Raw genomic sequence first — 24374 nt, forward strand, 5'->3', positions numbered from 1 at the left:
AAAAGGAGAAGAAAACGACGGCTGCTTTTGGCCCTCGTAGGCCACGGTAGCTCCCTTCCGGTCGGGGAGGTGCCTGGGACTTCCGATTGCCGTGGCTGCCCGGCGCCCGGCCCGTTTGTAAAGAAGCAGAGCCCGGTTGGTCTGGGGTGCTGGAAGCCCCGAAGATGTCTACACCGCCGCGGACGCCGGCGGCGACCCAGGTTCCGATCGAGGGCAGATGCAGCTACTTTGTGGAAAGGAAGAATCGCTTCTGCCGGATGGTGGTGGCGTCAGGGAGACGCTTCTGCGGGGAGCATGCCGGAGCCGCGGGAGCAGAAGTAGGGACACCCAGCTCTCCCCGGCGCGGATGCAGTGTTTATTTGCAATGTGTTAATAACTATAATAATAATAGACAACATTTATGTAGCGCCTACTATATACCAGACACTGTACTAAGCGCTTTACTCATTCGAGATTCTTTTCGCCCCGCCCGCTGATCCTCGGGCTTCCTTTGAGTCTCGGCTAAAAATTCCGCATTCTACGGGAAGCCTTTTCCAACCCGTCTCCATTCCGGCGCTTTCCTTCTGTTAATTACTTCTTATCTGTCTCCTATACAGCTCACTTCCTATACATTTATATGTTGCCCCCCCCCCCATTAGAATGTAAGCTCCTCCAGGGCAGGGACTTCTTGCTTCTTTGTATCCTCACCACTTAGTTCCTGTTGTTCCTATTTTACAGTCGAGGAAACTGAGGCAAACGGGTTAATTGACTTGTCTAAGGTCACACAGCTAGTTAGTGTCTGAGGCTAGATAGTCTGTTAGAAACGACAAGGAATGTAAACACCACCCTTTCCTCTTATCCGTTATTTACTTGTATTTGCATATGTGCTGTTAGGGTACTTTGAGACTGGGGTTTATTTCGTGCCTGTACTTTCTCCCTTGATGATGCAAGTCACTACCTCATGCTAAGTACTTTGCAAATATTATCTCATTTGATCTCAAAACACCCTTAGGAAGTAGTTATCATAATGCTGTAACTGTCCCCATTTTACAAATAAAGAAACTGAGGCAAGCAGGTTAAATGACTTGCCCAGAGTTACACAACCTGTAAGTGTCTGAGGCTGGATTTGAATTTAGTTCTTCCCGACTTCAGGCCCAGCTCTCTCTCTCCATGGATACTTGGAAAGACAAGAACATATAACTTGGTACATATGAAGAATGTTACGTGGAAGGAGGTGCTTACAGCTGGGGGGGGGGGGGGCGGACGACTATGAATGGCCTCTTGCAGAAGGTGAAATTTGAGCTGAGTCTTGAAGAAAGTCAGAGGTAAGGAAAGACAGCATTCAGTCTTTGGGGGATATTCTAGTGCAAAAGCACAGACTGGAAGTAGGTCATGTTCCTGGAACTTCTAATAGTCCAATCCAACCCAGTTTGGAAGGGTAGTAGAGTGTAGGAAGACTGAAAAGTTTAGAAGGGACCAGGTTTTGAAGAGCTTTAAGTGACAAAGGAGTTTATATTTGATCCTAGAAGCAATGATTCATGTTTCTTAGCCACAAATTAAAACAAACTTCACTTAATAGATAGGAGTGGTGAATTTCAAATCCCATCTCAAGTACTGACTTTATTCAAATTACTAAACCTCCTTGAATCTGTTTCCTTTTCTTCAAAATGGTGATAATGCTTGCATTAGGGCAAGGCAGTGATGAGGTGAAAATGAAATAATGTATTTAAGGCGGTCTCCCCCCACCCCCTCCCCAAAGTGCTCTCCAGGGCTTGATCATCAATTCTGTGTGAGAACATCTCTTGCTCCAGTGAGTGGCTTCAGAGCATCCAAGAAAGATAGCTAGCCACTCTGGCCCATTTGACACAGGCCCACTGAATCAGTGAATGAATGAACAAAGATAAGAAAAAACGTTTCTCTCCGATAGAATTTAAGGTCCTTGAAGGCATGTTTTCATTTTTCTTTGTATCACCAGCTTCTAGCATAGTGCTTGGCACATAACAGGCATTTAACAAATGATTATTGATTTAATCTCAATTCTAGACCCATTCTATCTGTCCATCTTATCTAAGAGCCTCATTTAAATTAGATTGGATTAAGCTGTTCATTCTGCATATCAAAATGTCAGTAAAATGAGTTTTTGTATACTTTTTCTAGCTTGGATGGTGGTTGTTGCTTTCACTGAATAGGACTTAATGTAATTAGAGTAATTTCACCTATGAATAGGAACCATCCATAGGGAATCTTTCTTTTGTTTGACCTTTTTCTTAGGGTGTCTTCCTTTATTGTTGAACACAGGTGAATAGAATATTTTTTTCAATAAAAGGTTACTACTGCCCAAGAAAAAAATTGTTAAGAAGCACTTGTGGGGGGGGGGGGTAGCTAGTTGGGTCAGTGGGTAAAGCACCAGCCCTGGATTCAGGAGTACCTGAGTTCAAATCCCGCCTCAGACACTTGACACTTACTAGCTGTGTGACCCTAGGCAAGTCACTTAACTCCCATTGCCCCACCAAAAAAAAAAAAAAAGCACTTGCTAATGAAGAACATCTTAGAACTAAAAACTCAGGAGGAAAAGGGCAGTGGAATTGTGAGAAACAGAAAAAGCACAGTTCATCTGCTCTTAAGGAGACAAATGATGTTTTTAAAAATTCTATAATATGGTCAGTTATTGTTCAAATATAAAGAAGTGTTAGGGGGCACCTAGGTGGCAAAGTGGATAAAGCACTGGCCCTGGAGTCAGGAGTACCTGAGTTCAAATCCAGCCTCAGACACTTAACACTTACTAGCTGTGTGACCCTGGGCAAGTCACTTAACCCCAAGTGCCTCACTTAAAAAAAAAAAAAAGAAGAAGTGTTAGAGGAAAAACTAACTCTAAAATACTGGAGTGAGGTAAAGAAATTTGGTATCTGTAAGGATAGTGTCTGCTTTTCAGGTACCCAAGCCCAATTCGACCTCGGAGTTCCAGCACTCCTACCACATGTTTTTTTCCTGTATGCATAGTGAGATCAAACTCTTAAAATAATTCTAGGTCTCATTTAAGAGACTTTTGGTGTTCCTTCAATCAGTGTAATTCATCTACAGAACTGGAATATCTGGAGGACCTTACCATCTATATGGAATCCCTCTTCAACTTGGAGTCTACTAGATCTCTTCCATGATGGTGGTGAATACCTTCAGCAAGCACACATCTCTCCACTGGCTTTGTATTAATCATCAGAGTCATTGAAAAAGTTATCTCTTTTGTGACAGCTTTCAGGATAATCTCATATGATTTTTAATATATGTATGGGAGAAAACCTTAAACAAGAGTTCATGGGGCACTATTTTGTTATTCCAGACCAAATCTTTTTTATACTCAAACAAGAAGCACAGCAGAGTCTTATATTATCTATGTATTTCAGTCAGCTGTGTTACTGTAAAGATGTACTCAGTTGAGGAATATTGCTTAAGAAGGTCTGTCTGTCCCATTCTAATATTCTCTACAAGGAAACCTTTGATGAGTATGTAGATTTTTTTCATTAAAATTTTGAATAGATGAAAAAGTAAACAAGTTGGTAGACCTTGATATTTACCATGTCACCTTTTTGCTCTCACATCCTTGGTTTCCACTTCTTTTTCATAATACCTTGAAAATCAGTCCCATTATATTGTGAGCTCTTTGAGAGCAGAAACTGTCTTTTGCCTCTTTTTGTATCCCCAGCGCTTAGCACAGTGCCTGGTACATAGAAGGTACTTAATAAATGTGTATTGACTGACTGGTCAGTCTCTCAGTTCCCTCAAAACTGTGTTGCCTCTTGTTACAGATCTCTGTATATTGTTGGTCTAGGTCAGTTTCTTTTCATAGCCAGGATTCAAGGTGTTCTTATGCTGTTCTCCCTAGATTAAGTGTTTCTACCAGGCAAGTCATTTAGGTGGACTCCCTGCAGTCATCTCTGCAGTTCAGCTCCCAGTGACCAGGGCCACTTCTCTCAACTCACAAAACTCCTATTTTGTCTTGAGTCGCTGGGTGAACTTCCTCTTGGATATAGTTCCTCTTGGGCCAGTGTCTTCACTGCAAGACACCATGGTCAATGGGAAGTGGGAGATGAGGGAGGAGAGAAAAATATCCTTTCTTCTAGAGGCCAAGAACAGTTCTATAGAGCTGGATTCTTCTATAGCTGGCTGTCTTCTCTCCTCACAATTCATATCATGCCTAGAGCCCCCTCCCTGCATGTGACTTGACTGGGTCCTTAGAGTGTCTTTTTTAGCCAACTGATGACTAGCTTCCCTCTAATTCCACCTGCTTGCTTATGAAGCACTCCTTCACACTTTGTAAAGAGCATACAAAATGTGTAAACTTCTTTGCATTTCAGTTGAGACCTTAACTTCTTCGGTAACTACCCATTCCAGTCCTATTATTTAATAAGCTTAACTGAGAAACCAAATGATCGGGAGTCTCCTGATCCACTTCCCCCCAATATAATAATTTCTAGCATAATTCCAATTCATTTGGGGGGGAACCCAACATTCATCATTTTGACTGATTGACTACTGTGTACAAATACCTGGCCTAAATTTGGGGGAGACAGCCAAAAATGAAATTGCCTCTGTCCCATTCTGCTGTGCAGATAAAACATGTAAGCAGATAGGTAAATATATAAAGTAATTTGTGAAGGGATAGCATTAACTACTAGGACAATACAGAAAGGCTTCACAGATCAATTGGTACCTGATCAGAGTATTATAGGATGACAATTCCAAAAAGCCAAAATGAAAAAGGTGGTCATTTCAGGGAAGGATGATAGTTTATGCAAACACAGGGAGGCAGAAGATGAAATATCAGATTTGGGGAGCAGCTAAGATATCAGTTTGATTAGAAGACTGTGAGAAAGGAAATAATATGATTTAAAGCTAGAAAGCTAGCTTTGAACAAGATTGTGAAGGTCCCTAAACACCTATATTTCTATGCTTTTCTTGAGGCAATAAGGAGTTTTGAGTCAGGGAATGACATAATTAAACCTTTCATGAAGATGTTTTTTGGACAGCTATATGGAAGAGAGTTGTGGGGCAGCTACATGGCAAATTGAATAGAGTGCTGGTCCTAGATTCATCTTCCTAAGTTCAAATCTGGCCTCAGACACTAGACCTTAAACAAGGCAGTTAGCCCTACGTGCCTCAGTTTCCTCATCTATAAAATGAGCTGAAGAAGAAAATGGCAAGCCAGTCAAACTACTCCAGTCTCTCTGCCTACAAAACCCCAAAATGGAGTCAGGAAGAGTCAGACAACTGAAAATAACTGAACCACCACCTTGAGGATGAATTGAGGAGGGAATGGATGGCTAGAAGGAGAGAGTTCAAGTAAGTTATAACAATAGTTCAGAAAATGATTATGAGAGTAAGGGAGGTAAGGTAAGGGAATTGCAAGAAATTCTACAGGTAGAATCAACAAGATAGGTACTAATGGGTGGTGATAAGGACAAGCAAAGAGTAAAGATGCCTTTACTATTATTAAACTGGATGACTCAGAAAAAATAGGGACTTTTGAAGGAAAGGTTTAGGGGGAGAAATAATGAGTTTCATTTTAGATGTGTTGACTTTGCAGTGCCATGGGATTCCTGGTGGCAGTTGGTGATATAGGACTGGTTCAGGAAAAAGAATATATAGATCTGGGAGTCACCCGCATAATAATGTTAACAGCTCGAGAACATTTATGAGATCTCTAAGCCCAAGACATAGCCTTGTGGGAGTCCCACATACAGAGGGTGAGAGCTGGGTAACAAGCCAGAGAAGGACGGGGAGAACAGGTAGGAAAAGAAGTAGGATCGTAAAATCTAGTAGGAAAATATCGAAGAGAAAGGAGATGGACAGTGTAAGTACTGCAGAGGAGCCTCCAAGGAGAATACTGAGAAAAGGCCATTGGATTTATCAGTTACAGGATTGTTAGTCGTTTTGGAAAAAGCACTTTCAATAGAGGGATGAAGTTGGAAGCCTAATTAATGGTTACAATAGGAGTGGGTAGTGAGTGAGAAAGGAGGCAATAATTGGAGGTGAGTCATTCTAGCTAAGGGGTGGAAGGTAGGAAAAACAATATCATGAAGGAATTTTAGGGTCAAGTGAAGTTTTTTTTAAAAAGATGAGGCAGACCTGGGCATGTTTGTAGACCCAAAGAAAGAGTTCTGCAGCAAGAGAGGGGATGATTTCCAGGGCAAGTTCCTGGAAGAGATAGGAAGAGGTAGGATCATCCCCATCAGACCAAGGACAGTACTGCAGCAAAACAGAAGAGGGCCAGTAAAGAGGACATATAGATGTTTTGAAATGTGGCATTGGGGAGATGAAAAAACTTATTTTGTATGACCTCCATATTTTTAGTAAATGAGGAGATAAGGTAATTTGCTGAGTGGTAGAGAGGGTGTCATGTGCCAAGGGGATAAAGGATTCAGAAGTGAAGGACAGTGTTTAGATGAAATTAGACAAAATTATGAAGGTACAAAAGTGAAAGCAGTAGTGATAGATTAAGAAAAGAGAGGGATAGAGTTGGTAGAGGATGTAGTGAGGGTAGAAAAGTAAGGGGAAAAGTTGGAAGATAGGACATTATCATCATAGAAGAGTAAGCTTAATTTTCAGCTAAATAAATATGCTTTTTAACAGGAAGAAAATACCAGAAAAAGAATACTCTGTCCCCTAGATCCAAAACAGTAAGTATGGGCTAAATAAACTTAAAGAATTTTCTGTATTTTAAGTATAGCTCCTACATATTTGTATTTGAAAATAATTGCCTTCTTAAATTTAGCACAGTGTATGAAGATCAGCTTGCAAAACATTTGAAAAAATGTAACTCAAGAGAGAAACCAAAACCAGTAAGTATCCTTATCAGTGAAAAAATCCGTACAAATATGTTATGTAACATTTTTGCATAATAAAAGCTTACAGTTATGTATCATCTTCAGGTTTACAAATGCTTTTTTTCACAGCTTCATAGATTATATTAGAGAAAAAGACAGAAAAGGGGCAATTACAGCAGAGTAAGCTTTACATAGATTGGTTTTTGGTAATGTTCATTTTTATGTTTTGTGTGTGATTTAATTCTGTGAAGCTCGTTGTAGTCCTGCCTCAGGGAATTGAATTTATATATATATATAAGTTTTTAAATAATTAGCTTATGATTTTAATTAGTAGTGACACAAGTAGTTAAAATTACGACTCAATGGTTTCCACCATTTCTGAATGGATGAATATAGGACATTTATAATCAAGATACAGCACAAATGCAATCTGAATTATGTTTTGTAGCAATTCTACTACTAACAATTCATAATTATACAGTGTTTTAATGTTCACAAATTGTTTTCCTCATATAATTTAAAGGAAATAATTGTTAAAAAAAAATTCACTGTTGTACAGATGGAACAGGCAAAGAGAGGTTAAATGACCTCCTTTCTTTTGATAACAGTTATCAGAACTGGGATTAGAACCTAATTTTTCTGACTCCCAATCCAGGGCTCCCTATACTTGACTCTATATTGTCCCGTGCATTTATGCAGATGTAAAATGTTATGCTTTACATCTCCAGAAATGGATTGTAGCTGAAAACAAAGAATTCTAGCTTAATACTATTCTCAAATGGGATCATTTGATAGCATTTTTATTGCTCAACTTGATCTCAGAGGGCAGAACTAGAAGCAGTGAATGAAAACTGCAAAGAGGTCATTTAGGGTGCATAATAAGGAAAAGCTTCCTCACAACCAGAGATGTTTTAAGAAGAAATGAACCACCTGGCAGGGTAGTAGGTTCATCCTCATTGGAGTGCTTTCAGGCAAAAACCTACAGAATAGAAGATTCTACTTCAGGGGTAGATTGAACTAGATGATATCTAAGGGGGCAGCTAGGTGGCACAGTGGATAGAGCACCGACCCTGGATTCAGGAGGACCTGCCTCAGACACTTGACAGTTTACTAGCTGTGTGACCCTGGGCAAGTCACTTAACCCCAACTGCCTCACCAAAAAAAAAAAGGGGCCCTTCCAACTCTAAGAGTCTGGTATCTAGTCCATACCATCTTGCAGTTAAAAGAGGTTCTATTATATTAGCTTATACAACAGCGTTTGTTTTTTTTTAACCTTTTTTGTGTCATGAACCTCTTTGGCAGTCTAGTAAAGCCTTTGGACCTCTTCTCAGCATAACTTTTTAAAAAATTCATAATTGAAAGAAATTCTAAATTTAAGTTAGAGGTTGAATGAAAATAAACATTTTTCTGCCAAAGTTCATCTATTCCCAGTATCCATGGATCCTGTTAACGTGTGTCCTGTCTCATTATGTTTCTGTTTCCCATTTTTATTGATTATTTTAGTAATCTTAAAGAGGAAGGCACTAGAAGCTAGAGGTAACAGGAAAGACCCCTGCAAAAGATAGGATTTGAGCTGAATCCTGAAGGAAGCCATGGAAACTAAAAGTCAGGGATGAAAAATAACATTTTAGGCCTCAGGTACAGCCAGTGCTAAGACACAAAGAGAGGAAATGGAGTGAGGTATGCAACTTAAGAGTCTTAGAAGGGGGCAGCTAGGTGCCACAGTAGATAAAGCACCGGTCCTGGATTCAGGAGGACCTGAGTTAAAATCTGGCCGCAGACACTGGACACTTTCTACCTGTGTGACCCTGGGCAAGTCCCTTAACCCCAATTGCCACACACACACACACACACACACAAAGAGTCTTAGAGGGTTGTATAAGGCACTGAGAGGTCAGGTCACTTGCTTGTGGAGACTTTTAAGTTGCATCTCCCAGGTCAAAGAAAAATGTTAAAAGCAACTAAGAAGGGACAGATTACATACTGTGGAATGAGTCAGAATAATTCAGGACTACACATCAGCTATGAGAAAGAAAAGAAAAGATAAGAATACAATCTGAAGGGTAAGGGAAAATGATATACTCAAGAACAACAATTTACAGAATTGGTAGGAAAAGTTCATGGAATTGATGACTTCCAAACATTCCTTTTGAGAAAATCAGAGATGGATAGTCTTTGAAAGAAAAATTCAGTGGACAACAGAAACTTAGAAAGATATGTTCATGACTGTTGTAGAAATATGTTTAACATGATTGTAATGTATAACCTATATCAGATTGCTGACTGACTGTGGGAGTGGGGAGGGAGGGAAGGTGGTAGAAAAATTTGGAACTCAAAATCTTACAAAAGTGAATGTTGAAAACTACCTTTACATGTAAGTGGGGGAAAAATAAAGGTCTGAAAAAAAAAAGAAAAAATATGTTTCTTACTTAGAATTGTTTGGCTGGGTAATTACAGCTGGAGAAAGCAAAGCATAGCAAAATGACTAGGTCATAGTGAAGAAAAACCCATCCACTTCTTACAAATAAGACGTTATATCCTGTTGCATTTCCCTCCTTTTTTCTTTTTTGCAGTGTCTCATTTACTGTATGTTATCCTAGACGTGGCATTTAGCAGAAATGTTTTGCAAAGAGTTGAGAAGTCACCAAACATATTAATATAACATATTAATAACATATTAATGCATGAACCACAAAACAGTTGGGATTATTGCTTCCCTTTTACTTGTGAACAGTAAGACATAATACTTTGGAAAGGCCAGGTGGGAGGGCTAGTTCCTAAAATTACTTTCGTCATTTCATAGATTAAGAAGCACTAAGAGTGATATTATCTTTCAAAAATGCTGCAGGAATTTAAAAAAATGACTAAAGTATTTAAGACCACAGTATGTTGTAATGATTGGAATGACACCACCTGCTGGAGACTTAGTGTAGGAAAGCTTCGCCACGAGGAGAAGGCATCTGAGGGAAAGCCATGTGGCTTTTCTTTGGTGTCAGGAAGTGACGTTTGCTTGTGGGAGGAAGAAGGAGCAAGGCTGGCTCTCTCACTTTTTTTCACTAGGACTCTTGTAGAGAGCAGAGCAGGAGAACTGTAGCTCCCTGAGATAGATAGATAAATCTAGGCCTTTCTCTCTCTCTTTACCAAATTCTTATTCTCCTTAATAAATGCTTAAAAGTCTAAACTCTTGCTAAAGCTTATAATTTATTGGCGACCACTCATTAGATATTTTAGACAGTATAGCTAGAATATTAGCCCCTTACAATATAAATCTCATGTTTGATATTTCTCACAAAGTCCCAAAACACCAAAGCACTTTTATGGGAGGAAGAAGTGACATCTGACTTTGACAGCTTTTTTTCTTTAAACAAAAGCCATCTTCAGATGGGGCAGGAGTAATTGGCAGAAGGAATAGGAGGTATCCTAGCACTTGAGAGAGGCATATGTTTAGTTTTTCAGAAAGGGAAGGGGGTAGCAAAATATAGATCTGTGAGCTGATCTTTTTCCCTGGAATTTATTCTAAGCACTTAGAAAGTATACCTGTGATCATTAAAAATCAGCATAGCTTCATAAAAAATAAATCATGCCTGACTAACCTCATTTCCCTTTTTGATAGCAGAGACTTTTGGTAGCATAGGTAGCATTAGACATTCTACCTTTTTGGTAGAGTCAGAGAATGTACTGGCCATAATAGACTTAGACTTCAGTGAGGTGTTTGGCAGAATCCTGTGTTGTCTAATGAAAGGGAGAGATGGGCTAGATGATAGTACAATTAGGTAGGTTTATAACTGGGTGATTGAATGAACTGGGGATATAGTCATTAATGAGTCACTTTCAACTTGGGAGAGAACTCTCTTGGTGGAATATTTCAGGAATCTGTTCTTAGACTATGTCATTCAGCATTTTTATCATTGATTTGACTAGGTGTAATTGGCATGCTTGTCAAATTTGCAAGTAGAACAGTGAAAGGGGCTAGCCAACATGTTAGATGGCAGAATCTGGGTTTTTAAAAGACTTCGGGCTAGCACCAAGATCAGAATCAGTGAAGGTAGAATCTAATAGCAGAAACTGTGAAGTTCTACACTTAGATTCAGAAACCAAATTAATAAAAACAGAATTAAGGAAATATGGCTAGACAATACTTTCTTTTAAAAACAATAGGGATTTCAAGAAATGTATTTTTGACATGTCAGCAGGATGAAATGACAATCCAAAAAAAACAACAACAAACCAATGCAGTCTTAGTCTACATTAAGCAAGGCATGCCATTCATAACAAAAGAAGTAAGTTTCACAATTCTCTTCCATGGTAAGGCCACATCTAGAGTCATTATTCAGGTTTTCTAGGACATAGACAAACTGGACAACAAAATGGGGAGAGGCCTGGAAAGCACAGTCAGTTGAAGGAATAGGATGTTTGACCTTGAAAGAAAAGAGATGTAATCACCATTTTCTTCAAATATTTGAAGGGCTGTCATGTAGAAGAAGTATTGGGTTTATTTTATTTTTTCTAGTGGTCTAAACCAAGAGCAGTCAGTAGAAATTACAGAAAGGTTTAGACTTGATGTAAGGAAAAACCTTCCAAGAATTAGAGGGGTGCAAAAGTGGAACAGGTTGTAAATTCCCTCCTCATTGGAAATCTTGAATCAGAGGCTGAATGAGCCCCAGAGTACCCTTTCCCTACACCAAGACAATCCTAGGATCTATCCTAGACACCAGTTGTCACTACTCAGGGCATCCTAACCACCATGCCTTTCCACTCACTCCATTCAGTTCTACTGTTACAGAACCTATCTGGGTCTCAGGTGGAGGAAATACTTGTCAGTACCAGGGACTCCATCCCCTTCCCTTACCCTTTAGCCCATGTTGCTTTACTACTTGCAGGGCTTGGATGAGATGGGAGTAAACAGTTCTATTCCTTTTGAAGAGGTGGAGGACTTCCAAGACTTACCATCTACCCTTCCACATCCTTCTGCCCTGCCTTGATAAACATTCCCTCCTCCTCCCTACTCTCATGTGCACCTATTTATATAGCCTAAGGGTCTCTGGAACTCACCATCTGCTCAGTTACCACCTTCTTTCATTTACCCTTGGGGTTTCTGGGCCTTCTGTTGTAAAACTTAACTTTCTTTGTATGCATTATCACTCCCCAATCAGAATGTAAAGTCCTTGAGAGAAGGGACCATCTTGATTATTCTTGTTTTTATCCCCAGTGCCTAAAATATAGTAAGTCCTTAAATAATCTTCCATTTATTCATTGTTCAAGAGCAGCCATGCCTAATAATTATAATAGCTGAACTGTTACTGCCTTTTGGCAAAACTGTCTTCTGTTAGTCATCCAGAGCAGCCCTGTCAGTCCATAAGCATTTATAAATACTATGTGCCAGACACTGTGCTAAGTAGCGGAGATGCAAAGAAAGGCAAGAGAAAGTTCTTGCCCTCAAGGAGCTCACAATCTAATGGGGAAGAAGCAGATAGGTTCCATTCACTTCAGTAAATGCCTACTATGCACAAAGCACTATTCTTTTTTTTTCTTCTTTTTTTTTTGGTGAGGCAATTGGGGTTAAGTGACTTGCCCAGGGTCACACAGCTAGTAAGTGTTAAGTGTCTGAGGCCGGATTTAAACTCAGGTCCTCCTGAATCCAGAACTGGTGCTCTATCCACTGTGCCACCTAGCTGCCCCCACAAAGCACTATTCTTAACACTGAAATTTAAATAAGACATAAATTTGAGTTCATTTTACTTGAATTAATTTAGTTCCTGACTTAAGGGACCTTACAAGCTAATAGGAAAATATGACCTAGACATCATGCTCATTATCATCATGGTCATCAGCCTCACTATAACAATAGTTAGCATTTACACAGGGCTTTAAGGTTGGCAAAGAAAGAGATACATAGATAGATGATAGATGCTTATATATAAAATCTGATTTGATCTATTGGAGTGAAGTGCAAAAAGTTGGATAGTTGGCAGTTTATACTTTTTGTCACAATAATGCATGAAACCATCTGCTATGGGATTCTTTTTTGTTTGTTTGGGTTTTGGGGGGGGGGGCAGTGAGAGTTAAGTGACTTGCCCAGGGTCACACAGCTAGTAAGTGTCAAGTGTCTGAGGGCAGATTTGAACTCAGGTCCTCCTGAATCCAGGGCTGCTGCTTTATCCACTATGCCACCTCGCTACCTGGAGATGTATTCTTTATTTGTGGGATGACTATCCACACTAATAAACTCACAGACCTTTTAGATATATTTAAGTATTATTATACCAACTTTAGTTAATTTTTTTCCTATGTTTTTCTTAAGGATTACTTTGTTCAAGATATTAATGCAGGATTAAAAGATGAAACAGAAATTCTTGATGAACTGGTAAGTGCCTTGATTCATCATTTAACTTTTTTTTTTTTTGGAGGGGCAGTGAGGATTAAGTGACTTGTTCAGGTCACAGCTAGTAAATGTCAAGTATCTAAGGGCAGATTTGAACTCAGGTCCTCCTGAATCCAGAGCCAGTGCTTTATCCACTTTGCCACCTAGCTGCTCACATCACCTAGCTGCCCCATCATTTAATTTAAAAAGAAATATCAACAGTTCCCAATCTACGGGTGAGTTATTCTAAGATTAGTTTCTAAGTTGGTTGTTGATAATTTGTCATTTTCTCATTGAAATAGTGTTATAAATGTTAGCAAAATTCTCAGGCCAGCCACCCCCCCCCAAAAAAAAAGTTCCACTTAATTTATAATTTAAAAGTCTATTAAGCACTTAATAAGTGCTTACTGTATGCCAAGCACTGAGGCTGCAAAGAAGGGTAAAAATAAGGTCCCTGTCCTCAGGGAGCTGATACTCTAATGGGGGGGAGGGGAATTCAAATAGCTGTTTATACAAGATAAATACAGCATAATGTGATAGTAACCTTAGCAGGAAGGTGCTGGGGGTGGAATTTGAGTTGAGTCCTCAGGGAACACAGTAGGGGCAGATGAGGAGGAAGAGCATTCCAGACCTGGATAAAACCAGTGAGAAGACTGGGAGATGGATTGTGTGAAGAACATCAAGAAGGCTAGTATAACTAGATCATAGAGTACATGGGGGGAGCAAAGTGTAAGAAGAGGCGCCAAGTTGTTAAGTAAGTACTCCATATGCCAAACGGAATTTTATACTTGACCCTGGAGGAAATAGGAAGCCACTTGAGTTTGTTGAGTAGGGAGTGAGGGATGGTGGGTAACAAAAAATGCTTCAATGTACTATCAATAGCCCTCAACTTGGGTCCCCATCCCCTTTGAGCCTGAATCCTTTATCCTGAGCCTCTCTGAGGCCTGAACCTGTGGAAAGTACACTGGAGTTTCAGAGAATCTGGGTTCAGATTCTGACTGCCACTTACTACCAGTGATTCTGCAAGCAAGTAATTCCATCTCTCTGGAACTCAGTTTATCTGTAAAATGAGCTGGTTATGGCCTAATTCTGTTTCTCTGTGAGTGGGGTAGAGAGGTGCCAGCCAGATGGAAGCTCCAGGAGCCAGTATTTTTTTATGGCCACACATGGGGAAAGGCCTAACAACAAGGGGTTACTGACTTCAGTGTTTTTTCCAGTAATAATGGGAGTTTTCTAGAACATCAGTTGTGAGAAAAAATTCAGGCAGAAGGGGATATTAGGAGGCAACATCGATTCATACGTATGGTTCATTTTAAAGTTGAATATTTATAAGACTGCTTGTGTAGAGAATTCTTTTTTTTCTTTTTTTTTGGTGAGGCAATTGGGGTTGTGACTTGCCCAGGGTCACACACCTAGTAAGTGTCAAGTGTCTGAGACCGGATTTAAACTCAGGCCGGTGCTTTATCCAATGCGCTACCTAGCTGCCCCTGTATAGAGAATTCTTAAAAGGAAATATTTTATTTAATGTTGTTTGGGTTTCATACACAGGTCCCAATTTCTTTTCTATCTGAAGAGCAATTGGAAAACTTAATTAAGAAACTGAGAAAAGCCAGTGAAGGTAAGTCTGATTAAAATTGCACAGTAAAATATTTCATAGCCTTAGGTGATTAGATGTTATATTAGTTGATAGCCTATTTTAATAGATGGCACTGGAGTTAAATCCTTAAGTTTTCATTTTTCACCTTAAGTTTTTGCAATTATATTTTTTACATAGGTGTGAATTGTTGTACACTTAAAGATCAAATAATGTCACATCCTGCATTGCATGATGCCCTAAATGACCCCAAAAATGGTGATTCTGCATTCAAACACTTGAAACAACAGGTATGGACTATATCATAGTATTTATGTTTAATAAAAATTGCTTGTATACAGTTAATTCACAGAAATAATATTTCTAGGTATAGTTAGTAAAAGATTCTCTTCTGAATTTATTCTTTAATATAACAGTATAGAAATGACCTTGTGTTTTTAAAAGCTTTGTTAGAGGTTTACAAGCTCTGACAGAGCCTACCGAGTTGTCCAATGATGGACTATGTGTCTTTTTGTTCAGGCTTAGCTTAATTCAGTGAGACTGATCATTAGATTGGCCACATAGTAATAATATCTTACCCATAGAAAATTTTTTTGGCTGAGAAGATTGGTTTTTCCTATCTTGCCCAGACCGGACATTCAGCAGCCACTTGCAGTCTTGATCCCACTACTGATCAGTACCTTTGACCTGACCCCTTTTCAACTTAGGCAGATTTGCTCCTCCCTCTACTTCAACCCCCCATCCCCACCCTACCCTTGTTGCCTATGGACTCACTCAGCTGAGACACTAAGCTAATATAGCTCAGAACTCCCAGGCTCAAGCAGTCCACCAGCCTCACCCTTTCCCAGTAGCAGAGATTATAGGCATGTGCCACTCTGTTGTTGTTCAATCATTTTTATGCATGTCTGACTCTTAGTGACCTCATTAGGGCTTTTCTTTTCTTTTTTTTTTCTTTTTTTTTGCCAGGCAATGAGGGTTAAGTGACTTGCCCAGGGTCACACAGCTAGTAAGTGTCAAGTGTCTGAGGCCGGATTTGAACTCAGGTCCTCCTGAATCCAGGGCCGGTGCTTTATCCACTGTGCCATCCAGCTGCCCCCATTAGGGCTTTTCTTGGCAAAGCTCCTAGAGTGGTTTGCCATTTTCTTCTCCATCTCATTTTACAAATGAGGAAACTAAAGCAAACTGGGTTAAGTGACCAGGGTCACCGGGCTAGTAAGTGAGGCCAGATTTGACCTCAGCAAGATGAGTCTTCCTGACTCTAGTCCTGGCACTCTGTCCTGTACCACTCTTACACTGCACCACCTACCTGACCTACCCTAGCAGCTCTTCAAGAGAATCTTCTAAATTGTAGAATGGTTATGATCTATGCCTGGGGAAGCATTAGCCATGCCAGAGAAATTAAAGCTCCTTGAATGCGATTTTACATGAATAACTGATTTGTTCATCTTCTGAACAAAAATGACTTGCCTATAGTCTCATAATCAGGTCTATTCTAAAGGCTATTTCTACTCATCAAGGTTTTATATGAACAAACACAAAAGCTAGTCACAAAAATAAAGAAAATGAATATCCAATTAAAGTTACCAACATGAATATTCTTACCTTTCTTGCTTAACTTAATATATCAAATTGCATCGGACCAAATAGAATTTGTTGGGTTTTTTTAAATAAAATAATCTTAAGAAGTTTACAGGCTTCAATTTTAGGTAACATGGAAAGATTAAATTTACTGGGACCAAGAAGATGCTTTGTTGAATTTGGAGCTGGAAGAGGGAAATTGTCTCATTGGGTTGATACTGCCCTACAAGAAGCTGAAAAGGTCTACTTCCTGTTGGTAGAAAGGGTGACCACAAGATTCAAGGTAGGTTAAAATAGTAAGATACGTCAATGCTATGATTTGGATTTTTCTGTAGAAAATGGCATTCTCTTAGAAGTGACATATTTAGAAGGAAACATGAAGTGCTATTTATTTTCAAGGTACTGTACCAGACTTTGCAGTTAACAAATGAAAATAGAACAGGCCCTGACTTCAAGGAGTTTACATTCTTTCATGGGTGGGGAAGAGTTGGCTACAATGTGTAAAAGACAAGTGAAAATAAGTACTAAGTATGTATAAAGTAATTCCAAGAGCAAGAGAGTTCAAATAACAGTAGGGTTCACTTAGGGCCTCCTGTAGGAGGTAGCTGAACAGGGCTTTGAAGGGTCATCAGTGAATGCGTGTGTGTGTGTGTGTGTGTGTGTGTGTGTGTGTGTGTGTGTGTGTGTGTGTGAGAGAGAGAGAGAGAGAGAGAGAGATCTTAACTTTTTCTAGTTCTAATGATTCTTATTGATTTAAATTGCATCTACACAGCTTATAGCCATTGTTCCAAGTTTTTAATGATATTTGAAATTATCACCAAATATTAGCCATGAAAGCAACTTTTAATTTGTATTCTCTATTGCTTTTTATTGCTTTATAGTTCCAAGGCTTTACAGTAATGAAAACTTAGATAAACATTTGCTTTGCTACATGTTTTTTTTATGGAAGCCAAAAGGTATTGCCGATATTTTAGTTTAAGTTTTATGAAGTGTTTTATTAAATTCATTGTAATAATGGTATTTCATTTGTGCAGGTAGATGGTAAACACAAAAACAGAAACTCTGTATTTGAAAGGCTTCAAATTGATATTCAACATTTATGTTTGAGTAAGTTGCATAATTTTCAGTTAAATTGTAATAAATTATATATTTCTAAACTTTGCTGGCTACTTAGAATTCCCATCACAAAGAACATTGTTTTCAGATGAAACTCAAGAATAAAAGTGTTTTATCTTTTACATTATAACTATTTGCTTAATTGAATTATTTGATTATTTTAATTTATAATATCTGTCTCAATCATGATTCTAGGGTGATGAGAAATTAAAAACTGCATTTATACAGCACTTTATGGTTTATAAGACACCTTACACATATTAATTCATTTGATCAATTAAATCAAAACATGTGGGGGGCAGCTAGGTGGTGCAGTGGATAAAGCACCAGCCCTGGATTCAGGAGTACCTGAGTTCAAATCCAACCTTGGACACTTGACGCTTATTAGCTGTGTGACCCTGAGCAAGTCACTTAACCCCCATTGCCCCACCAAAAAAAAAACAAAACCCATGCAAGTAGAAAACAATGAGAGGCAGTGTGGTGTCATGAAAAGAGTGCTTAACTTGGAGTCAAGGACCAAGGTTGTGATCACAACTGATACTAGCTGATGACTTACTTTGCCAGTCAAAGGATCAATAACTTCTCAAGTTAGAGAAGAAATCCTTTTTTTCCCCCAGTTATGATTTAAACTAGAAAATCACTGAGGTCCTTTGCAACTGTGTCAGACTTAACAAGGCTAATTTAAACTGAATATCCTTCAAATCTTTATAAAAGTTAAAATATATTGGCTAGAAATCAGGTTTGATTTCTGTTTGAACCATGACAACTTCTAATATTAAGTGTTCCTGAGCTTTAAGTTACCATTATTACTGTTAATAAAAATAATTCCTATTTGTTTATAAAGGGATCTCCTCACAAAGATTCTGTGAAATAGTACATATAGTTTTATCAGGTGAGGACCATTCCAACCCTAACATTTTATAATTCTTTGGTTCTGTTAGTTTTCTTTCTCTTTCTGAAGAGAGATATTACTTTTTTCCTTTCATAAGAGATTTACAATCTTAATTCTCTTTTTCCCCATCTTTTTTTTCCCAGGCAAAATACCTGTGCTAATAAAAGAAAAGTTACCTGTGGTTGGAATTGGAAAACATTTATGTGGTGTGGCAACAGGTATGAAATACAGAAACATAAAAATGTGCAGATTAACAATAGACCTCCTCATTTTAGTCTTTAATTTGGTGTAGCATCTTGTAATTAACTATCATCAACAAGTCTAATCTATGTACTTGTAGCCTAGATCTCATCCTTGTGCGTGGGATCATAACTTTAAATCTGAAAGGGAATGAAAAGGCCATGTAATCTAATGCCCTTCTTTACAGATGAAGAGATTGAAACCCAGACAGGTTAAGTGACTGCCTGAGGTCACAAAGGTAGTGAGTGTCCCGCCTCCAGGACCTTTTATCATTTCTTCTCTGGTATATCTTAAATCTCTAATACTCCTCTTTACTCAGTCACCACCCTGCTGGTTCAGGCCTTCTTCACCCCCACCTGGACTATTACAGTATCCTTGTAAATTGATGTCTGCTTCCTGTCTCTCCCCTCTTCTGGTCATCCTTCACAAAACTGCCAAAAATAATCATATATCTTTTGGTTACCCCTCTTTTATTCAAAAATCTCTAGTGGATCTTGGTCACATGTAGGGTCAAATACCCGTTCCTCAGCCTAGCATAGTATGATTCCTTATTGTGAGTTTTACATCAGGTGGTCCTCATGCTTGGAATGTACTCTCTCCTCATATCTTAGAATCTGTCGCTTGCATCAGTACTCATCCCAGGCACCACCTCCGGCATGAAGCCTTTTTTGGTCCCCTTTGCTGTTTTGTCTCCATCCTTAAATTACCTCATATTTACTTCTTTGTTTATATATTGTATCCCCCAGGAGAATATAAACTTCTTGAGGGTAGGGACCATTTTTCGTTTTGTAATCCCAGCACTTTATACCTCATAGGTACTTAACAAATGTTTGTTTAAATGAAATGAATTTTCAAGTCTCCCCAGTCCTTTAAAAAACAAAGATGATCATCATCTCTCTGCCCCCTTCCAGCTTCTGTGCCCTTGCTCCTCTTCATGGTCAGATTTCTTGGAAAGGTAACACGATACTAGGTGGTCCCACTTCCTTAAAGCCGGTTTCTCTCTTATAATCTGGTTTCTGTCTCTATCATCATTAGACAGTGTAGTGGCCTTTTCCCCAAAATTTTCATCCATGTTAAAAATGGGACACTGGACTATTTCCTCTGTGTTTCTGGATGTTTTCTTTTTGTTTGGCTTCAGACATATTACCCACTCCTGCTTCTTGTCATGTCCTTTTGATGGCTACTCCTTCTCCTCCCCGGATCACTCTTCCTAATCCCTTAAGGTAGGCATGTCCCAGGGTTTTTCCTGCAGCACCTTTCTTTCTCTGCCCCTTCTCCTTGGGCAGTCCCATTCACTTGACACAGCTTCAGCTCTTAGTATACAAATGATAATGGCTTCTCTGGCAATAGACCTTTTTCTGAACTCCAGACCTGACTATGTACCTCCTTGCAGCACATCCCCATCAGATTGCCTGCTTACACATCAAATTCAGAATGAGGGAAGCTTGTTATTTCCCCTCACACCTGCATCCCCATTCAGAGCATTACCATTTTACCCATTCTCTTAGGTTCAGAATCTCATGATATCTTTGACTTCCCTATCATATTCAAGTGGATTACCAAGTTATGTTAAGCTATCTCCACAATTACTGTCATTCACACCACCTTCTCATTCCAGCTGCCTGAATTATTGAAATACCTCTCAAAAGGTCTTCCAGAATATATGATCTCCAAGTAGTCTATCCTTCATACTAATGTTAGACTTCTTCTTTATGCAAATATCTGATTATGTCTTTCTTCAGTTCAAAGTCTTGTCTTCTGACAAGACTTCAAACTCTTTTGCCTGGGATTCAAAGCTTTTCACAATCTGGTACCACCCACCCTTTCTTTTCCTTTCCTTTTTTTTTCTTTTTTTGAACTTTTATTTTATTTCAGTTAACAAGCATTTTTTTCCCTTCATAAATGATGCTAAGTAATATCCTGGTACTCCTTTGCTTTTTTAAATTTTTATTTCTTTTTTCAGTGAAGAAACTCTTGTAACAAATATGCGTAATCAAACACATTCCACATTGGCTATATCTCATTCTTCATCTTGCATCCATTACTTCTCAATCAGGAGGTGGTAGCATTTCATCATTGGTCTTTCTGAAATGGTTGGTCACTGCATTGATCAATGTTCTTCACTCTTTCAAAGTTTTCTTTGCAATGTTATTATTTCATATATTGTTCTTTTGGTTCTGCTCAGTGTAAGTATTCTCATGTTTCTCTAAAAGTCTCTTTCATTATTTTCTTTCGGTAAAATAATATTCCATTACTTTGTTGTTGCTTAGTCATTTTTCAGTCATGTCTGACTCTTTGAGACCCCATTTGGGGTTTTCTTGGCAAAGATACTGGGGTGGTTTGTCATTTACTTCTCTAGCTCATTTTACAGCTGAGGAAACTGAGATAAACAGAGTTAAGTGATTCGCCAAGGATCACATGCCTAGTAAATGTCTGAGACCAGATTTGAACTTCCTGACTCCAGGCCTGGTACTCTATCCCCATTACAATCATATACCATAATTTGTTTAGCTATTTTCTAATGAATAGGTACCCCCTTAGCTTTCAGTTCTTTGCCACTACAAAAAAGAACTGTTATAAATATTTCTGTACATATGAGACCTTATCCTCTTTCTTGATCTCACTGGGTCAGAAGGCATGCACAATCAGTAATTTTTTGGTAAAACTGCTTTTCAGAATGACTGTACCTTTACCAACAGTGCATTAATGTGCCTTTTCCACCTGTAACTGCCCCCTCTCCCCAACAGTTTTTATTTTTCTTTTTTGTCACTTTTGCTAATCATATATGTGTGAAGTAGAATCTCAGGGTTGCTTTAATTTTCATTTCTTTAATTGTAGTGATTTGGAGCATTTTTCATATGCTGTTGCTGATTTACATTTCTCCCTTTGAAAATGCCCTATTCATATTTGACAATTTATAATTTGGGGAGCAATCATTGTTCTTATAAATATGAACCACTTCCTCATATAGCTTGGGAGTGAGACCTTGATCAGAGAAACTTGCTGCTGCAAATATTTTCTCCCAATTAACTCTTTCCTTTCTTAGTTTAACGACATTTGTTTCATTTTTGCAAAACAAGAAAAAAGTATATTTTATATAATGAAAGTTGTCCATTTTGTCTTTGATAATTCTCTTTATAGCATTTTGGTCTTGAATTCTTCCCCTCTCCATAGATCCAAAAGATAATTTCTTCCTTGATCCTCACTACCACCTTTATATGATAACATCTTCCTTGTGTTCTGTGCCCTAACACAATTGAATTTCTTATCATGTCCTATATACACCATGTACTCTTCTACTCAAATGCCTCTACACACAATGTTCCCTGTGCCTGAAATACTTACCTTTTCCTTCATCTTCCATTTTGTCCCGTTCATTGAATTCCTAGCCATCTTTTAAAAACCAGCTCAAATGCTATCCCCTCTAGAAAGCCTCCCAAATTTCCCCAACAAGGAATGACCGTTCCTCCTCAGACCTCACATAACACTTTCCTTTCACCCTTTTGTGCAGTTATTATATATTATTTAATATTTTAGAAAAGGTCACATTCCCCTTTTAACTAAACTCCATGGTGGCAGAAGTGACCTTATCTAGACTTTGTCTCTCCTGTGTGAGAAAATAATGGGATTTGGCAGATACTCAAAGGCACTGCAATTTAGTGACTAGAAGGCTAGGCTTGGAAGCAGGAGACTTGGGTTCTAGACCTGCCTGAGACACTTGATAACTTTGTGATGAATGGCAAGTCACTTTCTATCTCAGAGCCTGTAAAATGGGGGTGGCAGTCCTTGCTCTCACAGGATTATGCCTGTGAACCTTAAACTGTTACAGAACTTCTCTTTATTACAAGAAAGGAAGGAAGGAAAAGGAAAAAAAAGTAACAGATTGAAATCTGTCAGGAAATGGCAGAACTCTTTCATCTTTTCCCCTGTACTCATTACTTCATGCTGTGGAACTATCACATACCTCCATATCTAATAACCTACAAGATGCTATTTGCACCCCTCTCTTCACTTGCTCTCCCCAACTCCTATTTATTTTGTTTTCAGTTTGATTAACAACTTCCCCAGGTTTGAAAGGTAGGTTATTTTTGAAGATAAAAGGTTTTTCTTGGTAACACTGAAGTTTATTTGGTCAGAGGAAGGAGAGAAGAAATATAGCTGCTGAATTAATGTTTTTTCAGGCTGTAAATCTTAAAATTCCCTTCCTTCCAGCTATTTTGGGGATATAGGCTTTATTTTTTTTTTAAGTGAGGCAATTGGGGTTAAGTGACTTGCCCAGAGTCACATAGCTAGTAAGTGTTAAGTGTCTGAGGTCGGATTTGAACTCAGGTACTCCTGATTCCAGGGCCGGTGCTCTATCCACTGCGTCACCTAGCTGCCCGATATAGGCTTTATTACAGAATAAATCAATAGAAAAATGAGAATGTACATGAATCGAAAGGAAAACACCAAGAATTCATAGAATAAAATAGATAATTCACTCCAAGATAAAGGAAAATATTTATTGCATTGCTTAGTAAATATACAAAATATTTATTTCTTACAATGTGGTTTGAAGATTATATGATATTGTTATGTTTGCAGATCTTGCATTGCGATGTTTAGTTGAAACCTATCCTACCAGATGCAAAGAAAGAAATGAGGAACCAGTAGCCAAGCGTATAAAGAATGATAAAACAGACTCCAAAAATGACACTTTGGTAAATGAAGGAAGTGAACAGAATGAATTAGAGCAGTGGATCCCTGTAGCTGGCATTGTTGTTGCACTCTGTTGTCATCACAGATGTGATTGGAGGCATTATGTGGGCAAAGAATTTTTCAAGACCCTAGGACTTGGGCCAGTCGAATTTAACTATTTCCAACGAATGAGTAGCTGGGCCACTTGTGGAATGCGGGAAACAACTTTGGAAACGTCAGAAATTAATATAACAAAAAGAGATGATCAAACCAATGATAATGAAGAACATGACCATAAAGAATACAGGAAAACAGATGATAATCCTGAAGGTTTACCTGGGTAAGTGACTCACTTTGTGATATTCAACAACAAGAAGAAATGATGATTGCTCATTTTCTCAAGATGTATAACACACAGGTTATAAAATGCAATTCTAAATTGAATTTTAAAGTAAATTAAAATTCATAAACCATCGATTATGGTCTCAAATAAAAGGTCCCTTAGAAGACATGAAGAGTAGGTTCGGCATGTAGCACAGTTCTGGGGACATTATCAAGTATTTTCTGGGTGCTTATTAAGCTAAGAATTACTATATGTAGTGACAGATACTGTATGGCAGTTTATGTTCTTGAGTTAGAAGTGCTACTTTGTAATTCTTTTAAAATTATACTTATTGTAAATGATTAAGTTTTCTTTAACAAGCCATGTTACTAATTTTATTCTGATTGTGTTTTTTGTTATTGTTGGCTCTAGGCTTCTTACTGTCGAAGAAAGGAAAAATATAGGTCGTCTCTGTAAATTACTGATTGATCAAGGCCGGATCGAATATTTACAACAGAAGGGATACAGTGCTTCTTTGCAGTACTATACAGACTCCCTTGTGTCTTTGGAAAATGTCCTGTTAACAGCTTTACCCAAACAGTCTTCAACACCAGACTCAACCATGATGAAAGAGAAATTGTGAACAGTTCCTCCTAAAGAATTTTATAGCCCATCCCTAGATATTTTAAACAGATAAGATCATTTATTTAAAAATCATGGGAAAATTGTCTCCCACTAAAAAGTAAAGTTTCAAGTTATGGTTCTTTATATTCACAAAATTTTTTTAAAAAATA

The 24374-nt window shown here is 38.5% G+C and overlaps 1 protein-coding gene across 3 annotated transcripts; it reads left to right on the top strand.

Moving 5' to 3' along the window:
- The first annotated feature begins 6 nt into the window (after positions 1 to 6).
- TRMT13 (tRNA methyltransferase 13 homolog) lies at positions 7 to 24304 on the top strand. Of its 3 annotated transcripts, none has more exons than XM_044000534.1 (11): positions 7 to 317; positions 6607 to 6653; positions 6749 to 6815; positions 13102 to 13164; positions 14710 to 14779; positions 14936 to 15045; positions 16449 to 16616; positions 17368 to 17440; positions 18485 to 18559; positions 23166 to 23598; positions 24013 to 24304. In XM_044000534.1, exons 1-11 carry the CDS (start codon positions 165 to 167, stop codon positions 24221 to 24223), a joined length of 1470 nt encoding a protein of 489 aa, XP_043856469.1. In that variant the 5' UTR covers positions 7 to 164; the 3' UTR covers positions 24224 to 24304. The 3 variants fall into 3 exon arrangements, with proteins under 3 accessions (XP_043856469.1, XP_043856470.1, XP_043856471.1); XM_044000535.1 differs by having other exon boundaries at positions 6611 to 6653; XM_044000536.1 differs by lacking the exons at positions 6607 to 6653; positions 6749 to 6815.
- Positions 24305 to 24374: the final 70 nt, after the last annotated feature.

The sequence above is a fragment of the Dromiciops gliroides genome, chromosome 4 (genome assembly GCF_019393635.1).
Source record: "Dromiciops gliroides isolate mDroGli1 chromosome 4, mDroGli1.pri, whole genome shotgun sequence".
Classification (NCBI taxonomy): Eukaryota; Metazoa; Chordata; class Mammalia; order Microbiotheria; family Microbiotheriidae; genus Dromiciops; species Dromiciops gliroides.

Coding starts and splice junctions, on each gene's coding strand:
- TRMT13 (XM_044000534.1), top strand. CDS start 165: ATGTCTACACCGCCGCGGACGCCGGCGGCGACCCAGGTTCCGATCGAG. Junction 14,780..14,935: donor ACTGAGAAAAGCCAGTGAAG/GTAAGTCTGATT, acceptor TTTTTTACATAG/GTGTGAATTGTTGTACACTT. Junction 23,599..24,012: donor AATCCTGAAGGTTTACCTGG/GTAAGTGACTCA, acceptor TGTTGGCTCTAG/GCTTCTTACTGTCGAAGAAA.